The following is a 16222-nucleotide window of genomic DNA, read 5'->3' on the forward strand; positions in this document are numbered from 1 at the left end:
AGCGTCGATAAAATACGCGTCGAATCGAATTTTCCACTCGCAAGTTCATCCGTCGTCGTCTAAATCCAATTAGCGAAGGAATCGAAGCCCGAGACGCGAGTTTTCTCGAGGAATGCTTGTCGTCCGCCACGCGCATAATAATGCATCGCGTTGAAAAAGAAGGATCGATATATCCGGTGAATCGCAATTACCGGTGACAAGAGAGGAAGTAACGCGGTATCGGTGATTTCCTCTTCTCCTCGTCGCGTCGTCGCGATCTTTGTGTCGTTAGCGAACCGCTTTTTTTATTTTCCCTCGGTTCGTTAACGTGATCGACACCGACCACCTATTCGAACCGCTTGCTTTATGTAAAGCAGAGAAATTACGTGACGGACCGCGGATCGGCCGTTGTTCGTGACGAAAATTAGCTGAAAGGACCGGCTTGGAATCGAGAGAGCCGATAAACTGGAAATAAAATTGAACCGGCTTAAAAATGCCCCGATTTTTATCCTCTTTCATTATTGTAATTATCGCTGGTATTATTTTAACGACTACGTCCACGCAAGGAGATAAAGAAATTTCTGCCTTGTTTGTCCACTGCATCTTGTTCCCAAGTCAGATATTTATTTAAAACAAGTTGATTGTTCGAAATAACTTACTACCGCGTATAAGAACGTATTACAGCATAACCGGCAATAAAAACGTCTGTAAATAATACGAAACGTTCGCATATGTTTAGATAAAACCGGGTTAACAGGCAATTCAAAGGTTTACGATCCTCCCGCGTTATTCTCCGTTTCCGTGGTCGCAATCATAATATGTACTGAATTTCTTTTTACTACGGTCAAATGCTCTGGCGAACGATTTCGTGGATAAAATCTGTCTTCCCGTCGCTTTACATGTATAAATTACAATTTTTATACGCTCTCCGGATTACGATCCTTCACTTCCGCTGAAAGTGGCTAAAAAGTGTGTTAAGAAACAAGTAGCGACGGTGAAAGAAAATTTAGATTGAGAATTTCCAGAAGATTAAGCAATGAAAATAAAACCAAAAAGTCTCTCAGTTTCCATCGCGAAACCATCGATATTCGGATGGTTGCAGCGAAAAACTGGCGAAAGAAAAACGTTGGAAAATCTTGCGGTCTTTCGAGCCGCATATCTGAGAGGATACGAGTTAGAAAGAGTTAGAGGAAAGAGGATCAAGCAGCAATAAACGGATTGCTCCGAGTCGGCTCAGAGTGTCGTAAGAATCTCCGATGACGTGGTCCACCACGTTGCCTCTGGCGTCGTCGTGTATCCCATGATCCCCTTGACGGAAGCTGCCCATTAGCCGGCCAATGATGATGCCAACGGACACCCATGTCACCGACAACTGAGCGCAGCGGTGCCGAGCCGAGAGCGGCACTCAGGACAGCTTTCGCCTCTCGACTGGAGCGTCGTCAACGCTAATCGAGACGACGTTTCGTTTTCTACCCGTTACTTTCTTCCTTCTTTCCACGAGGAAGAGGAGAAAAAAGCATTTCAAGCTGTCGGTCGAGGTTATTTCGTAGCTGAAATCCCGCAAGATTCTGCGGGATTCGTTCCCGTTTAATTATCTCTTGTTCGCGTCCCGTGAAATCGAACGTCCCCCTGTCGCTCTCCTCCGGTTGTTTGATCAGCTTCAGGAGGTGCAGCTTCGGCAAATTGGCGATGCGATCCGCGCGGACGGTGCACCGGCGATTAACGCGTACGTGCTGGGAATACTCGAGACGAACGGGGAAAGGTAGAAGCTGTTTGGAGAACCATGGACGGAAGTCTACGTTAGATGGTCGCTGGTCGTGGATCTCGCGTGGACTATGAAGCCTGATCGACGAGCGATCGAGGCGAGACGCCTGTAAATTTTTCAAACCACACGGAAGTCTATCGATAGTTGAAGGGATTTCAAAGAATCGAATCGTTCAGGAAGAATTAAAGTTGTTTGTGGATGAAAAGAGTTTCTTATTCCGACAGTGTGTAATTTGCTTCGTTGAATGGCAACATAGAAAAAGTGTGTCGTTATGCTCCCCTGCGTTTAGAGCGAACCCCCATGTTTCGATTAATCAAGTGACCGGTTAAGTTTCTCGATACGCAGTGACATCAATAAGCGATGACCAGTGATTACGCGAACTCGCGTCGTTCTATCGTCTCGCATTTTTCCAGCAAGTTTTTCTTCGACGAAAACGACCGCGTGATCTACATGGATCGGTATGTTTATCATTTTCAATTTGTCAGACAAAGTTGGTTAAACAGGTGTGAAAATAATTTTCGAAAGGTTTCGAGTAATCTGTGCTCGACGCTTCTGTAATTAGCTCGCGTTGAATATAAAAATTAAAATTACATCGGAGTGTTAAAAATAGAGGATCCGTTTAACGGTTTTTCAGCCGAGAAGAGTATCATTTCCAAACACTTCATTACGTATACGCACCTGAGCCTAAAATTTCCGCTTTTTAAACATCATACATCCGTCTCGTTCAAAAATTCTCTTACCCCCGGGAGGCATGTACGCTCGATGGGAAAAAATATACGGGCTGCTCGTAAAACACAGACGGGGGGGATGAAAACGACAGCGTGCCACTCGAGTTTCGAGGGTGAAAAGTCCAAGGACGAGCGTTTTCTCTACGCTTTTCGGGGATTATCGCATTAACTATACACGGGGATCCCGAACGGAACAAGTCCAATTCAAGACTCCGTATATAAAAAAAGAAAATTATACGTAGATATCCAAAAATGAAAACTCGTTTCTCATTACTTTCCGGCCGCGATTTGTTCCATCGCGATTGATCGATAACGCCTCGAACGTTCATGTTTACCGAAACAGTGTCGTGACGAAAATAAATGACCCGAGATTGAACCGAGCGAGGAACGTTAGCGAGAAAATGTCAAGTGCATAAATTTTCCACCAACAATGCTGCCTCCGCGATGGTTATTTTCCATTCAGATGCGCGAACGAACGAATCGTTAATCCTAACTCGTACGGTTCGATCAGTCTTATCTTTGATTAATTGCGAATGGAGTTCGTTTTCAGGATGGTTGTAATAAGTCATAAGTGTCGCGGATTCCTCGTTTTTATCAGTGAAAATTAACGAAGCTCTTGTTTTTTTCAGACTCGGTGTACCGGTGCACCGCGGAAGAGCGAACAATGGGTATGAGAAGAGCAGAGGCTAAGTAGCAGGCTGCAGGTACAGGAACAGAGAGGGCGAAACGGGAAGTGTGTGCGTGTGCGTGTGCGTGTGCGTGCCGACTGAGAAAGACAAGAGGGTGAGAAAAGAAAGAAAAAAATTGGGTGAAAATCGAGAAGGAGAACGGTAACGAGCGAGTTTGAGGTTCGTGGAAAAGGAAGGATCTAGAGAAGACGAGGCTGCGTACGGTCGGGGAAAAGATGAAGGAACAAAGATTATGGACGGTGATTTGCATGTTGTGTCTCGTAATGGGTTTGAGCCTGGCACAAACGTCGCAGCTCTGCCCATCGCACGCTGAGATATCGCCCTGTTCCTGCACCTTGAAAAAATCCGGCCTTGACATCGTATGCGAGTTCACCGATCTCACCCACATATCCAAGGTTATGAGCTCGTTGAAGGGAAGAACGAACACGGTGATTTTCTATTTGAGGCTCAGGCATAACAGCTTGCCGAAATTGCAGCCATACGTGTTCCTTGGCCTCGATATTCGTCATTTAACCATTCACAACAGCAGCCTGGCGAAACTCGAGGAATCTTCTCTCAGCTCCATCGGTGAGCTCTTCGATTTTTCGTTTCCAACCCTTTCAGTTATTAATATTTTTCAATTTTCTGAATTTTGAGATTTGGACTTTGGTTTTCAACCCTTTTGATTATTAATAGTTGGAAATTTGAACTTTGGTTTTCAACCCTTTTGATTATTAATAGTTGGAAATTTGGACTTTGGTTTCCAACCCTTTCAATTATTAATAGTTGGTAATTTCCTAAATGTTGAGATTTGGACTTTGGTTTTCAACCCTTTCAATTATTAATATTTTAAAATTTTTTGAATGTTGAGATTCAGACTTTGGTTTTCAACCCTTTCGATTATTAATAGTTTGAGATATTCACTTTTGTTATTTTGCAAATTGTGACGATGACATCTTCTGGTACTTCAAGGGTAGAACTTTGAAGTCTTGATATTCGAGTTTTGAACCCTCGCAACTTTGAATAATCTTCAAAGGCAAATGTAATATAGCGATGCTGTTATCCCATAGGAACTGGCCTGACGCAGCTTGATCTATCGCAGAACGCTTTGCTCTCAGTACCATCGAGCGCGTTGAAAGATCTTCAGCACTTACTTATCTTAAACCTGAACCGTAACAAGATCAAAGCGATTCATAAAAAAGCTTTCGAAGGGTTGGACACTCTTGAAATCCTTTCTCTATACGAAAATGAGATTTCCACTGTGGAGGAGGATGCCTTCAAAGGGCTACACAAGTAAGTTTAATTCCGATGAAATAAAATTATATCTCTGAGAGATTTCAAGTAGAAGACTCCAGGTTTAGGTTAACGCGATGGTTATTTCTCTAATGACGACCAAAGTGTTCAGAGATTCGGCACGATGCACGAATGAAGATACTTTTGAATTGCAGCAGGAAGCTGAGGAGACTGAATCTGGGAGGAAACGAGTTGAACAAAGTACCGACTCAAGCTCTGCGCACTCTGGACATGCTGAAAAAGCTGGAGATGCAGGAGAATAGGATCACCGCCATTGAAGAGGGTGATTTCGAGGGTACGTCTACTTTCATTTCAATTTTCCATAAAATTGCATCTGCTGAACCCATTTATAAATCGTTTCAAATCTTCGCTTTTTTTAAATACTTAAATGTTAATTAACTAGACTTTGATAATTAATGAACATTAATTTTATATTGTACGAAGGCTCCTGCATGCACGACCTTTTTCTCTAAGGTCAGGCAAAGGATGCTTTTATTCTGAGAAGTCGATGAATCGATCCCAAGCAAAAGAATCTTCAAAAATAGCCTTCCAGTAGCAAAAAATGGATTTCATTAGAAGAGAAACGCTTCTGCCTTTTCAGGTCTGAAGAGTCTGGATTCGTTAGGATTGGCTCACAATCAGCTTCGCGAGGTACCCGCTCGTGTGTTCGCTCACTTGACGCAATTAAACTCTTTGGAGATGGACGGAAATCAAATTACCCACGTTGATCCGGACGCGTTCATCGGTCTCGAGGGTAAGCGAAATATTGATTCCACGCAATTCCTTTAAAGAATCAACTCTACGCCGTTCCAGCATCTTTGATGCGAAAATACGCTTCGAATAACCAACGACTATCGGTTCTCCGTTAAACTTGTATGTCGTGGAAATTTACTGCTTTTCTAGTTTATTTTGCAGCGAAGAGGATCCGATGAGTGGTAAAGTTTTCCAAATAAAAATCAGGAGCATGCGCTGACTTTTAATCAGGTTTCCCGGTCGTTCGAGTCAAAGCGATTACACGAAACGTTGACGAATACTTCAATTTAGATTATATAATATTACTGCGTTAATTAATAAATTACTTCAGTTACGACTTTTGCGACCACTTTAAAATTATTGTACGTTCAAACGCTGATTCAACAGAGATAACCATCGAGGTTTATATTTGAATTTCATTACAGAAAATCTGCAATATTTACGGCTGGGAGATAATAATTTACATGCAGTTCCGAGCGATGCGTTACGACGTCTTCATCGACTACGTCATCTCGATTTAAGGGCGAATAACATTACCGTGCTCCCGGAGGATGCTTTCACCGGATACGGAGATTCCATTTCGTTCCTCAATCTCCAGAAGAATCTGTAATTTCTCATTTAATTCTGTGAGGATAATTCGAATGTTGTTCGTACACGTGTTTCTCACGAGATCTATCTTATCTCTGTTCAGGATCAAGGTGTTACCACCGTTGGTCTTTGAGAACCTGAACTCTTTGGAAACGTTGAATCTGCAGAACAACAAGCTGACGCAAATACCGGAAGAAGTGACCGAGAATATCGTCGACACCCTTCGACACATCGATATCACAGGTAAATTCGAACGAGGGCAAAATATCTCTTCGTTAAACATTCGAGTGCAATCGAATTATATTCCCAAAGTATCGATCGATAGGGTTGAACAGAAGGAACGTCATTATTTTACACCTTTTCAAATTCCAATTAAACTCGGAACCCTTTCGACCTACAAATGAACAAATTTAACGAGCGAACGTGCAGACGGTGATATTGAATGATTCGATTATTGTCAAATTAGCTACAATCATCGGCGACAGTGACGCAATTAGAAATCTATTGTTCTGTTCAACTATTCAGACAATCCATTGATCTGCGACTGCGAGCTGCGATGGTATTCCGTCTGGCTGGGAAATCTACGGGACAAGGACGACGAAAGAATGTCGAGGAAACGAACGGTGTGCACGATGATCAGCGAGCACCGGGAGTACTCGGTTCAGAATCTACCTTTGGAGAGAATGGGCTGCGTCGGGAAAAACGCTGGGCGAACCTCGTCAGCTGGCAGTAGCTGCATGTACGTCGACACGATGTTACAAATCCTAGCGGCTGCTATTGTTCTGTTTTAATTGCGTTCCCTTCAGACACACGACCCTCGACGATCTCAGTCTCCTCCGGCTCTGATGCGAATCCGTTTTTCTGATCAAAGAAACGCGAGAACCCGCGCCGGTTTGTAATCCTTCTCTTCGTTGAATCCATCGTTCCGTCGTCGAGAAATCGTGCCACGATCGCGGAGACGTGACACGATTCTACGATTAACATGTTTATTCATGGTGGAATGCTTTTTGAAAATCAATAGCTCCCTTCCTGGAGATTTCTACGATTCATCAAAGACTCGAAAGGATCTAGTCGATCGTTTAATTGTAAGATACTTGTTAACCGAGGAAGAGGAGTTAATTGAGAGGGAAATACATCGCAGTAGCAATATTGTACCTTGTACAAGATAAATTAACTCAGCTTCATTCGCTCTTTGTTACAGTCACGAGGGGAAATAGTTCCTTCTTGGTTGAAAAATGACTCGGTTAACAGGTTAATCCGTCAAATTGACGGTGATACTTTTATCATGATAATTTTATGCTCTAGTTACATGGATTCAAAGTGAACAGCAGTCGACTAGTCTCTCGGGGTGTCAGTCGCGATTACTTGCAGAATGTTTCATTGTTTTATTTGAGGAATGATATATCTATAAGCATTTTGATTATGATCGACGAAGGGATGGAAAACCATGGTGAAAGGATGACGAAAAAAAAATATATAAACGAGGGAATCTCGATCGAGACGTGCGATGAGAGGGTGAAACGAAGGCACCACGACATCACGATTATTATCACGCGAGCCTTTTTTCACCGAACGTTACATATCAAGATCGTTGCCAAGTATTTTCTGGATGTCTGTTACACTCGCGATAACGCGAGACGCGTAAGCATAACTCGATAGAAAATTCGAATGTCTGTAGTTTAGTCGTCATTCTATTGGTCCACGGACATTCATCTTAATACATATCAACGCGTTCCCGAAACGTTGGGACAAGTTATTAATAATTTCTTGATGTTACGTTCCGTACGTCACAATCCCGTCGTAGTTTGCATCGTGGATCATCGTTTTCTTTTCCACTGTCCATTGTTGTAGAAAGTAACGGGAATGATCATCTGGTAGACGAATTCATAAATCTAGACTTTGAAGACTATTTCAATGATAGTCGAATAATTAGAGAACGAAGGAAGAAAATTCCAATTACCACTAAAGTTACGCTACATAATTCAATTAAAACTTTAGATTGATAAAAGTATCCCTAGTACTCTTTAAAAAATAACAACAAAAAAATACAAAAAAAAAAAAAAAAACAGAAGATTCAGTTCACTTGAAAGGTGTCAAATTTTCATCCTCTTTTATACATATATTTTTTATAGAACATTTCAACGCGTTGAAATTAAGTTCATGGTGAAAAATATTTTTAAAAAATGTATCGATACGAGTAAAGCAATCGTATGTAATCGATCATTAGCTATACCCTTTTAGAGGCGTAGTCTTTACCATTAAATAGATCTTCAGATGATTCCGGTTGCTTAACTCCATTCACAAAGGACCGACCAGTCGAAATGGAATAACGACTGCTGATGAAACGTAATGTACTCAACAGGAAACCGACACTTGTCAATTCCATTCAAATGGCTTGGTAGCTTCTGTTTCGTAGCTATACTGCTCTCTTAGGACAGGAACGCTTACACGCACACACGAGAAAATTACATCGTTGTCTTTCAGCGAACGAAGACGTTGAAACGATCTACGTATGGCGTACGTCGCAGTAAAACTTTTGCAACGCGAACCCGTATCATTTTTCAACGACTTATAGCTTCGGTTTATTCGCCTATCCCTCTACCATTTTCTTTCTTATTTCAACAGCGCACAGATTGTGACGTGCGAACAACGGTTGCTTGTATTTAGAGTTGCGAAACGTGTTCGAAGTTCGCTTAGAACGGCTGACGTCAAAGAAATCTGCAATATTTTTCGATGAACGTGAGAAATTAGATTAATTACACGAAACGAAGAAAGTATTAGGACAAATCCTGTACACCTAATGTTATATTATCAATTAGATGTATACTTGTATATCGTAGAAACGAGTTTAATACTCTGTCACCAGTACGGTAGAACCTGCGTTATTGAAATTAATAAGGAAATTAATTTATTTTGATAATAGAACATGAACTGAGAATAACAAAAATGAATAGCTTTGCAATAGTCCATCTTTCACTTCAATAATTAATACTACATATTTTTATTTTCATTTGTAATAACTTGCAAATAACTTAATAGGAGATTTGAATACCGCAGGTTCCATTGTATTTATTCTAAAACGCTGAAGAAAAAGAAAAACATATCGTCGAACACCTTTCGTAGACTGTATATCACGCGAAACAATATTATTGAAGATACGTTCACAGAACGTAGTGGTTATTAAAGTATTCACGTGGAAAGTAAATTGTGTTTTACAATTGATTAGATAGGTAAGAGAATACTAAAATTAAGCTATATTAATTCTACGAATAATGTTGCATATCGAAGTTAGATTAACGATATAACTGGTACGTTGTAACGCGAATTGCCATTCCAAGATAAATCGAAGGAGAATAATGATAATAAATGAAATAGTTATGTCGAGATAACTATTGCACCAAAAAAAAAAGAAAGAAAAAAAAAATAGTAATTTAGAATCTAATGAAGATTAGTTACTCAGTCTTTCGTTTCATTAAGAAGCTCCATAGAAAGAGTAAAAGTAAAGAAACAACATTCTACTTCGATTAAAGGATAAGGCTTCGTGTTGATATCACACAACACACACATATCATTTATACGCCCAAATTTTACCTGTAAGATAATGGTTAAATTATAGTGATTTAAGACTTCATTGATATAATCTTTAAAGATCGTATACATATCGTGAACGTATGAGATTTAAGAGAATTTATTTGTTAATATATATATATATATAATATATGTACGTTACGTATAATATACACACATTATTACGATCATCAAAGATATATTATATACCTATATATTATATATATACATATACGCATTGGATGTTTTTTCTAAGAAGTTTCATCGATATGAAAATATAAAGTTACTGATTGCATCCTGTTCTTTCAAGCGGAATAATCAGACTACCACTGATCCTTTGTTCTCTTATTTTTCATAATGCAAGAATACATGTTTTAAACGTTGAGTCTATTAATTGAAAGTCTGAATTATAGTTAAATCGAAACGATACGCCCAGTGGAATTCTCTGCAGGCCCTACATATAGCTTAGGATCCGCAGTTGGCATATCGACAACCTTTCAAATCCTTATTTTCATACGAATTCATCTATTAAAAGGAAATCATTCCCTCGAACGACAGGATGCAAAGGGACATAAAGTGACGAAAAAAAAAAAAAAAATATCAGTAGATACAGAAACGAAGAATAGTAACGTTAGCATAGATGCACATATATTCAGTGAGACAGGAGTTCAGATCCCATGATTAAAGACTGAATCAAAGGGTGAAAGGAAAGTAGAACAGTATACAAAATATTCGCTCTGATTTATTAATCTGCCCTGTGTATAATTTATCAGCGACATCGTATTATTTTGCAGCCGCAAATTGAAATTTCCTTTCGGTACATGCAGTGTCAAATACACTAGCTTTCTTTAGGGAAAAATACAGTGCGAAGAAAGGAGACTCCATCAGTCGTTTTGATATTTAATGGCAGAATCGAGTCTATCGTTCATTTTAATCATTATTAAAGAAACCTATTTGTTTCGAAAAAAAAAAAAAATATCAAAATATATAATCGTTTGGTGTAGCCAAATTTAAAACTAACTCAGGCATAGTGCACAAGTAACTCTTGATTATTGAGTACTGAGGACTCCTACCCTTACATTTATTTCCCTAGAGAAGGATAATGTGCTCGATAGTGTGCTATTAGAGTTTTGTTAATATATTCATAGAGAAGAAATAGAGCAAGGGACTCCTGACTCATGTAGTGAAACATATCCCTAACTTAGGTGATTCGTAGAACGATGAAACGGGTTAGTCGTTCCGAGACACCCGAAGAACCATGTCGAGACATATCTCTGATGGCCGTAGATTTTCGTCTCGTCGGCTACGTCGTTATTATTACTAATTATTATAAACGGTATTTTTGTACAGTGTCTTACAGTGGTCGAGTCGTTGCAGGCGCAGCCGACGAGCCGTTCACGGCGTAGCCATATATATATATATAATAGAAATATATACATTATACATAGGATTTATTTCGAATTACATAGCGCGTAATACTCTGGGAACGTTTCTTCGGGAAATAGAGAAAAATTCAGCGAGCCTGCGAACAAACGCGCAAGAAGAGAATCTGTCGAGTGAAGAATAAGAATAAGAAGAAGAACAACAACGGAGCTTTACTCTGCCTGTTTCTCTGTTTCTATATCGAACATGTACGTCTTCACTCATATGTATCTCGGTGCTCTCTTATATACTGTCCGCTTCGTTAACTGTTGAGGACTCATTTTGGATATTTCATTCTTTACGAATTACTGTATACGCTGGTGTAATACACACGAGATACACACAAGCATATATATACATATACGTACAAATAATTTAACGAGGATTGAATCACATACGAGTACTACCTTTAAGTATGATTAAACAATTGATCTGCATAAAGGATACAAAGTCCGGTACGAAGTATAAATATGAGAACGAAGGTAAATATTGGTCCACCTATATAAATATATATACATACACGTATACACATGATCGAACAAATCCTGTATGGAACATACATGCATCGTGCACACCTACACATAAGCGACAGAAATTTCATGCCTAAAACGACATATCGGTGTTGCAACGTATATAATATATAAATATAATGTAAAACACGAATATACATAAAGTTTGTCTGTATATGTCTATAAATATTGTTACATATATATATAAATGGTCATTATACGATAATTATTACGTGATATGTATTATGAAACATCTTTTTTCTCGCGATACGGGCATCTATTCAGATTCTAATGTCTATATGTCATTGTTTATTATATCGTTAACAATTAACGTGTATATGTGAACTTTCAGAACAAATAAAAAGTACCTAAGCATACAATTCTGATTCTCAGCTTTATTTTCAAATCAGCACAAGACCGGAAAATTCTTACATAAAGCGCAAAGACGTCCGTCTGTGTTACTTTTCAAATTGGGAACCATTAGGGTTAAAGATACGTTTTATACGTCGTTAAAAAGGTCTCGCTGAGACTAGCTCAAAACCATTGCGTTTATGCGTTTAAGTGGCCGGAGTCCAAAGTTACAGAGGTTTCAATTTTTCTATAAAAAGTCTATGGGTCGCACATTTTAGTTTCGGGGTCCCTGATACCCCAATGCCATAATGTCGGTATGCAGTCGCCGGTGCTTCGGGGTCTCCGATACCCCAAGATGATATGTATCGGGTCGGTATGCAGAGAGCGCCACTGAGGCATCGGGGTCCCTGGTACCCCAAGATCATATTTTGTCGATTCCTAAAAAGAGTCGCCGGGGTCCCTGACACCCCAAGATCATATTTTGTCGGTGCCCAAAAAGAGTCGCCGGGGTCCCTGACACCCCAAGATCATATTTTGTCGGTTCCTAAAAAGAGTCGCCGGGGTCCTTGACACCCCAAGATGAAACACGTCGGTATGCAGAGACCGCAATTGATGCATCGGGGTCCCTGACACCCCGGATGCCATAACGTTGATACGCAGAGTATTATCGGTACTTCGGGGTCCCTAATACCCCAAAATGATATCAGATCGGTATGCAGAGAGCACCATAGATGCATTGGGGTCCGTGACACCCCGGATGCCATAATGTTAATGCACAGAGTTTTATCGGTACTTCGGGGTCCCTAACACCCTAAAATGATATCAGGTCGGTATGCAGAGAGCGCCATAGATGCATCGGGGTCCCTGACACCCCGGATGCCATAACGTTGATGCACAGAGTATTATCGGTACTTCGGGGTCCCTAACACCCCAAGATGTGATCCGGTCGGTATCCGAAGGGCGTCATTGATACGTCGAGGTCTCTGACGCCCTTAGATCAAATCAGGTCCGTACGAATAGGGCACAGCCAGTATAATTATCGTGCTCTAATTTCTTTCCGGAGTTTATTTAATTTACTTTATTTATTTTCTTCTTTTTTTTTTATTAAAGAAAAAAAAACCTCTTCTGGAAGAGGGATCACTAGCGCTACCTATCGGCAAATATTAGAAGCTAATTACCGACTTATCGACAGATTGTCAACTTATCGATCAATTCTTTGGCAGTCGATAAGTTGACGTTCAGTTTCCACTATTTTCCGATAGGCAGCGCTAGTGTTTCTTATGTTTCGGAAAATGGATCGGTAAGTCGAGTAGTTTGAACCGTTTTTGTATAGAGAACGCTAAGGTTGAATTTGAACTCCTTTTTAGGGGTGATTTGATTTTTCAATTAAATCATAATTAACGCTTGCACACCGTCAATAATATAATAAATAACTACTAGCAAAATTTATGATTACGTTACTATAACAGTTGTTTAATTATTTCTCAAATATAAATGATCCTGTGCTCTAAAACGAGTTGAATGTTCACGAAACTCGGCACAAGCATCGAGGTTGCCTAAAAAGATATTTAGCATCAATGAATAGAGCCGTGTGTAATACACGCTCGATTTCTCTTCCTTTTTGCCCTTCTGCGAAATCGAACAACGTACTTCTACAGATGGATTTCGGTGCAAAAAGGGCCATCTTTTTTTTTAGAATTCGATATGGTATTTGGTAAGGGTCATTACGCGGGGATGCACAGTAAATTTCTGAATTTAATGATTGAGATATGTATCATTATATTTCACCAATGAAACTGAATATAATTACAATGAAGCTCTCATTAAAGAGCAATTACGGATTCGTATCAATTACAAATATAACAGAAATTTTTAATTATTATTAAATTATAATGCGAAAGTGCTTGTAAAATGATTTGCTGAGCAGTTACAACGAATCAGAAACTTGGATCTTTTTACTCACCAGTGATTCATCGATGATACTGTTATTCACGACACACGTTTCCATCCAAGTACATCGTTACGCGATTCCGTGTTCCATTACCAGAAAATATTCAACCGGAATGATCTATCTGAATATCCTCTCATAACTTCGCGGAGCTACACCAGTAATATCAGACCTATACTTCCACATCGATGGTAAGATAACCTGCTCTCCCCATATCAGTGTTCTTCAACCTGGTTTTCCATTGGAAAATCGCCTAACAGTATCGTTAAAATCGAACCCCAAAATGAAAGTTAAAAATTCATACAGATCACTTGTGTTAATTAAGAAAATTTGAGTATGATATATTTTCATTTCAATTTTCATGGTTCATCACGAATCTGGAGCAATTTTATCAACCCCCTGAATAAAAATTGAAGAACACTGCCCTGTGGAACCCTCGTGTCGTGGATAGACGTCGACGTCTGGGGGATATTAAATTTATTTCAGTGATATCGTTAGACATTACAAATGATGTTTAGTCCTGTTGAAACCCTTCGATCAGTATACAGGAAGATTCAAAAGAAGTGGAACAAAATTTATCAGACAGCTATCACTAATAATTAGCATCGCGAATTGTAATAGAATTCTAACGATCTATCAAAGTTCTTTTTATTTTACTTCGAGTAGGTAATTGTTTTCTGAGCGGAGGAAAAAATTATCCAAATTTATTACACTTATTTTAAATCACTCTGTACGGAGGTCTAATGGGAGCTGTATTTTCGAGAGATGAAAGCTTCAACGCGCGTCTAATCGGCTTCATTATGCGTGCAGCAAAGAGTGCATGCTTAATGCTGATTAATTATTCGTCGGCAGTTCGTTTAAACGAGCAAACGCATTGCTATATCGTTGCTCCTCGATTTCGTCCTTTCTTTCTTAGATCTCGAGGTGGTCTGCTTCTTAAGAATTAAACGGATTTAACATGACAACTGACAATAATTATCCAGAAATCGATCGAACACTCGATTACCGTGTCGAGAATTGTTAAACGATAACCGAGACAAATGGGACACGAGGTGAAAAGAAGGCGGCCGAAGAGGGTGAGTTTAAACTCGGCGATTTTAATTAATGTCGCTCGCTCATCGACGATCCGCTTTACAACGGCACCCCTTTATCGCGACACGAGATCTTTCAATCGCGTGGAAACTTTCCACGTTAATTATTTCACCGTCGAAGATTCCTGCGAGGAGAGTACGACCCCGGTACGAGCGGCTTTTCGAGTTTTCTGCTAGGATCGCAAGAAAATTCGAAATTGAACGCGGCTGAGAAAAAGTTTCTCGCGCGGGGATCTTTGTTTCGCGGTGGAAATTTTCAGAAAAGTTCCGCCAGTTAACCGAAGACGCATCGTTCCGCTCCCTAACCGGAAGGAGCAGCGAATAAATTCCAAGCTCATGTTCCGTTTTAATTGCACCGCCGTTTCCGTTTCTCTCTTTTCTTCAGGAGACGAACAGGGCACCGACAAAATTCTGGAAACACGTACCGCGGACCTATCAAATATTTTACGCTAATTGTAGCAAACTTTGAGCTAATTAATATTTTACGCTAATTGTAGAGGAAAATTTCACCGTTTAACAATCTCCATTATCTGATCGATTTTTTTCATAAATATTGGTCGACGTTTTACGAAAGGTTTCCACGATCACCGTGTCGTGAGATACGTTATTACTTTTACACTTAACGCCTCACGTGCAGCTGCGACCACGAACGCCTAACTTATTGCTTCTAATACACACCTCCATAATGATTTTAATTAAACTCATGGATGTAATTGTCCGTTCAACCAGTTTCCCTTTGCTAATCGTGGTTAATCTTGTCAAATCGTTATTAAACATTATTATCAAATTATTTTTACCGAAATGCTACCGGTATCTCAAATGATAGCTCCGGATGTGCTCAAACGATTCACGCTCTTGTCAATTTAAAAATGGTCATTTGTTTTCCATTGGTCGTCCATTGTAACGCGGACTCTGTTCGTTCGTGCGTGATGTTAACAGAGAAGAGAATTCGGTTTTTCACCCCCCGTACCTACAGAGATTATTCTCGTGGAGGGTTTCTGTGCAGCGTCGACATGCACTTACCCTCGGATAGACAGACAGGGTTCCTAAAGGGTGATCCCATGACAGTAATCCGATACTTGACCGATACAGGTCGTTGCGTGGGATATGAAACACGTGTTTCCGTGGGCGACCGGCCCCGCCACTTTTGGAATATTTATCAATATGTAGCCGAAAGCGACGCCGCTACGTTTCCATGAAAATACCTATTAAATATCCTGCTCGTTCCGTCCTCGAACGTGTACCATGAATTTTTCAATTTAACGCACAATTGCTCGCGCAAAACGCCATTCCAACTAACTGGATATACATTTTGTTTCTGTTTCATCGCTTACAATTAGCCGAACGAATATCGTTTCATTTTTATGGAGTATGAATTTGTTGTAACAATAATTAGCGGATAAATCGAACCGTTTCTATCGTTGAAGAGGGTTGAAAATATTCAAATCACGATTGGTGAAAAATAATAGGGTATTATTTCGGCAGAGTGGGACTTCAAGACTGTTGGAAAAACAAGACAATTATTAATAATTAATTAATTAAATATTGAGATAATTATTA

The 16222-nt window shown here is 39.7% G+C and overlaps 1 protein-coding gene across 6 annotated transcripts in view; it reads left to right on the plus strand.

Moving 5' to 3' along the window:
• LOC117609155 (uncharacterized) overlaps positions 1 to 10357 on the plus strand; it is a 79050-nt gene extending 68693 nt beyond the window's left edge. For 2 of the 6 annotated variants that reach the window (XM_034335135.2, XM_034335133.2), the window contains 7 exons: positions 3102 to 3728; positions 4211 to 4433; positions 4589 to 4728; positions 5035 to 5187; positions 5612 to 5792; positions 5878 to 6017; positions 6300 to 10357. In XM_034335135.2, coding sequence (XP_034191026.1) covers positions 3377 to 3728; positions 4211 to 4433; positions 4589 to 4728; positions 5035 to 5187; positions 5612 to 5792; positions 5878 to 6017; positions 6300 to 6565 — 1455 coding nt within the window. In that variant the 5' untranslated portion in view covers positions 3102 to 3376 and the 3' untranslated portion in view covers positions 6566 to 10357. Of the gene's footprint in view, positions 1 to 1354; positions 2203 to 2859; positions 3027 to 3101; positions 3729 to 4210; positions 4434 to 4588; positions 4729 to 5034; positions 5188 to 5611; positions 5793 to 5877; positions 6018 to 6299 lie in introns of those variants that run through there. The other 4 variants (XM_034335136.2, XM_034335131.2, XM_034335134.2 and 1 more) reach the window with 4 other exon arrangements.
• The last annotated feature ends 5865 nt before the right edge of the window (positions 10358 to 16222 follow it).

Source organism: Osmia lignaria, chromosome 14 (genome assembly GCF_051020975.1).
Source record: "Osmia lignaria lignaria isolate PbOS001 chromosome 14, iyOsmLign1, whole genome shotgun sequence".
Classification (NCBI taxonomy): domain Eukaryota; kingdom Metazoa; phylum Arthropoda; class Insecta; order Hymenoptera; family Megachilidae; genus Osmia; species Osmia lignaria.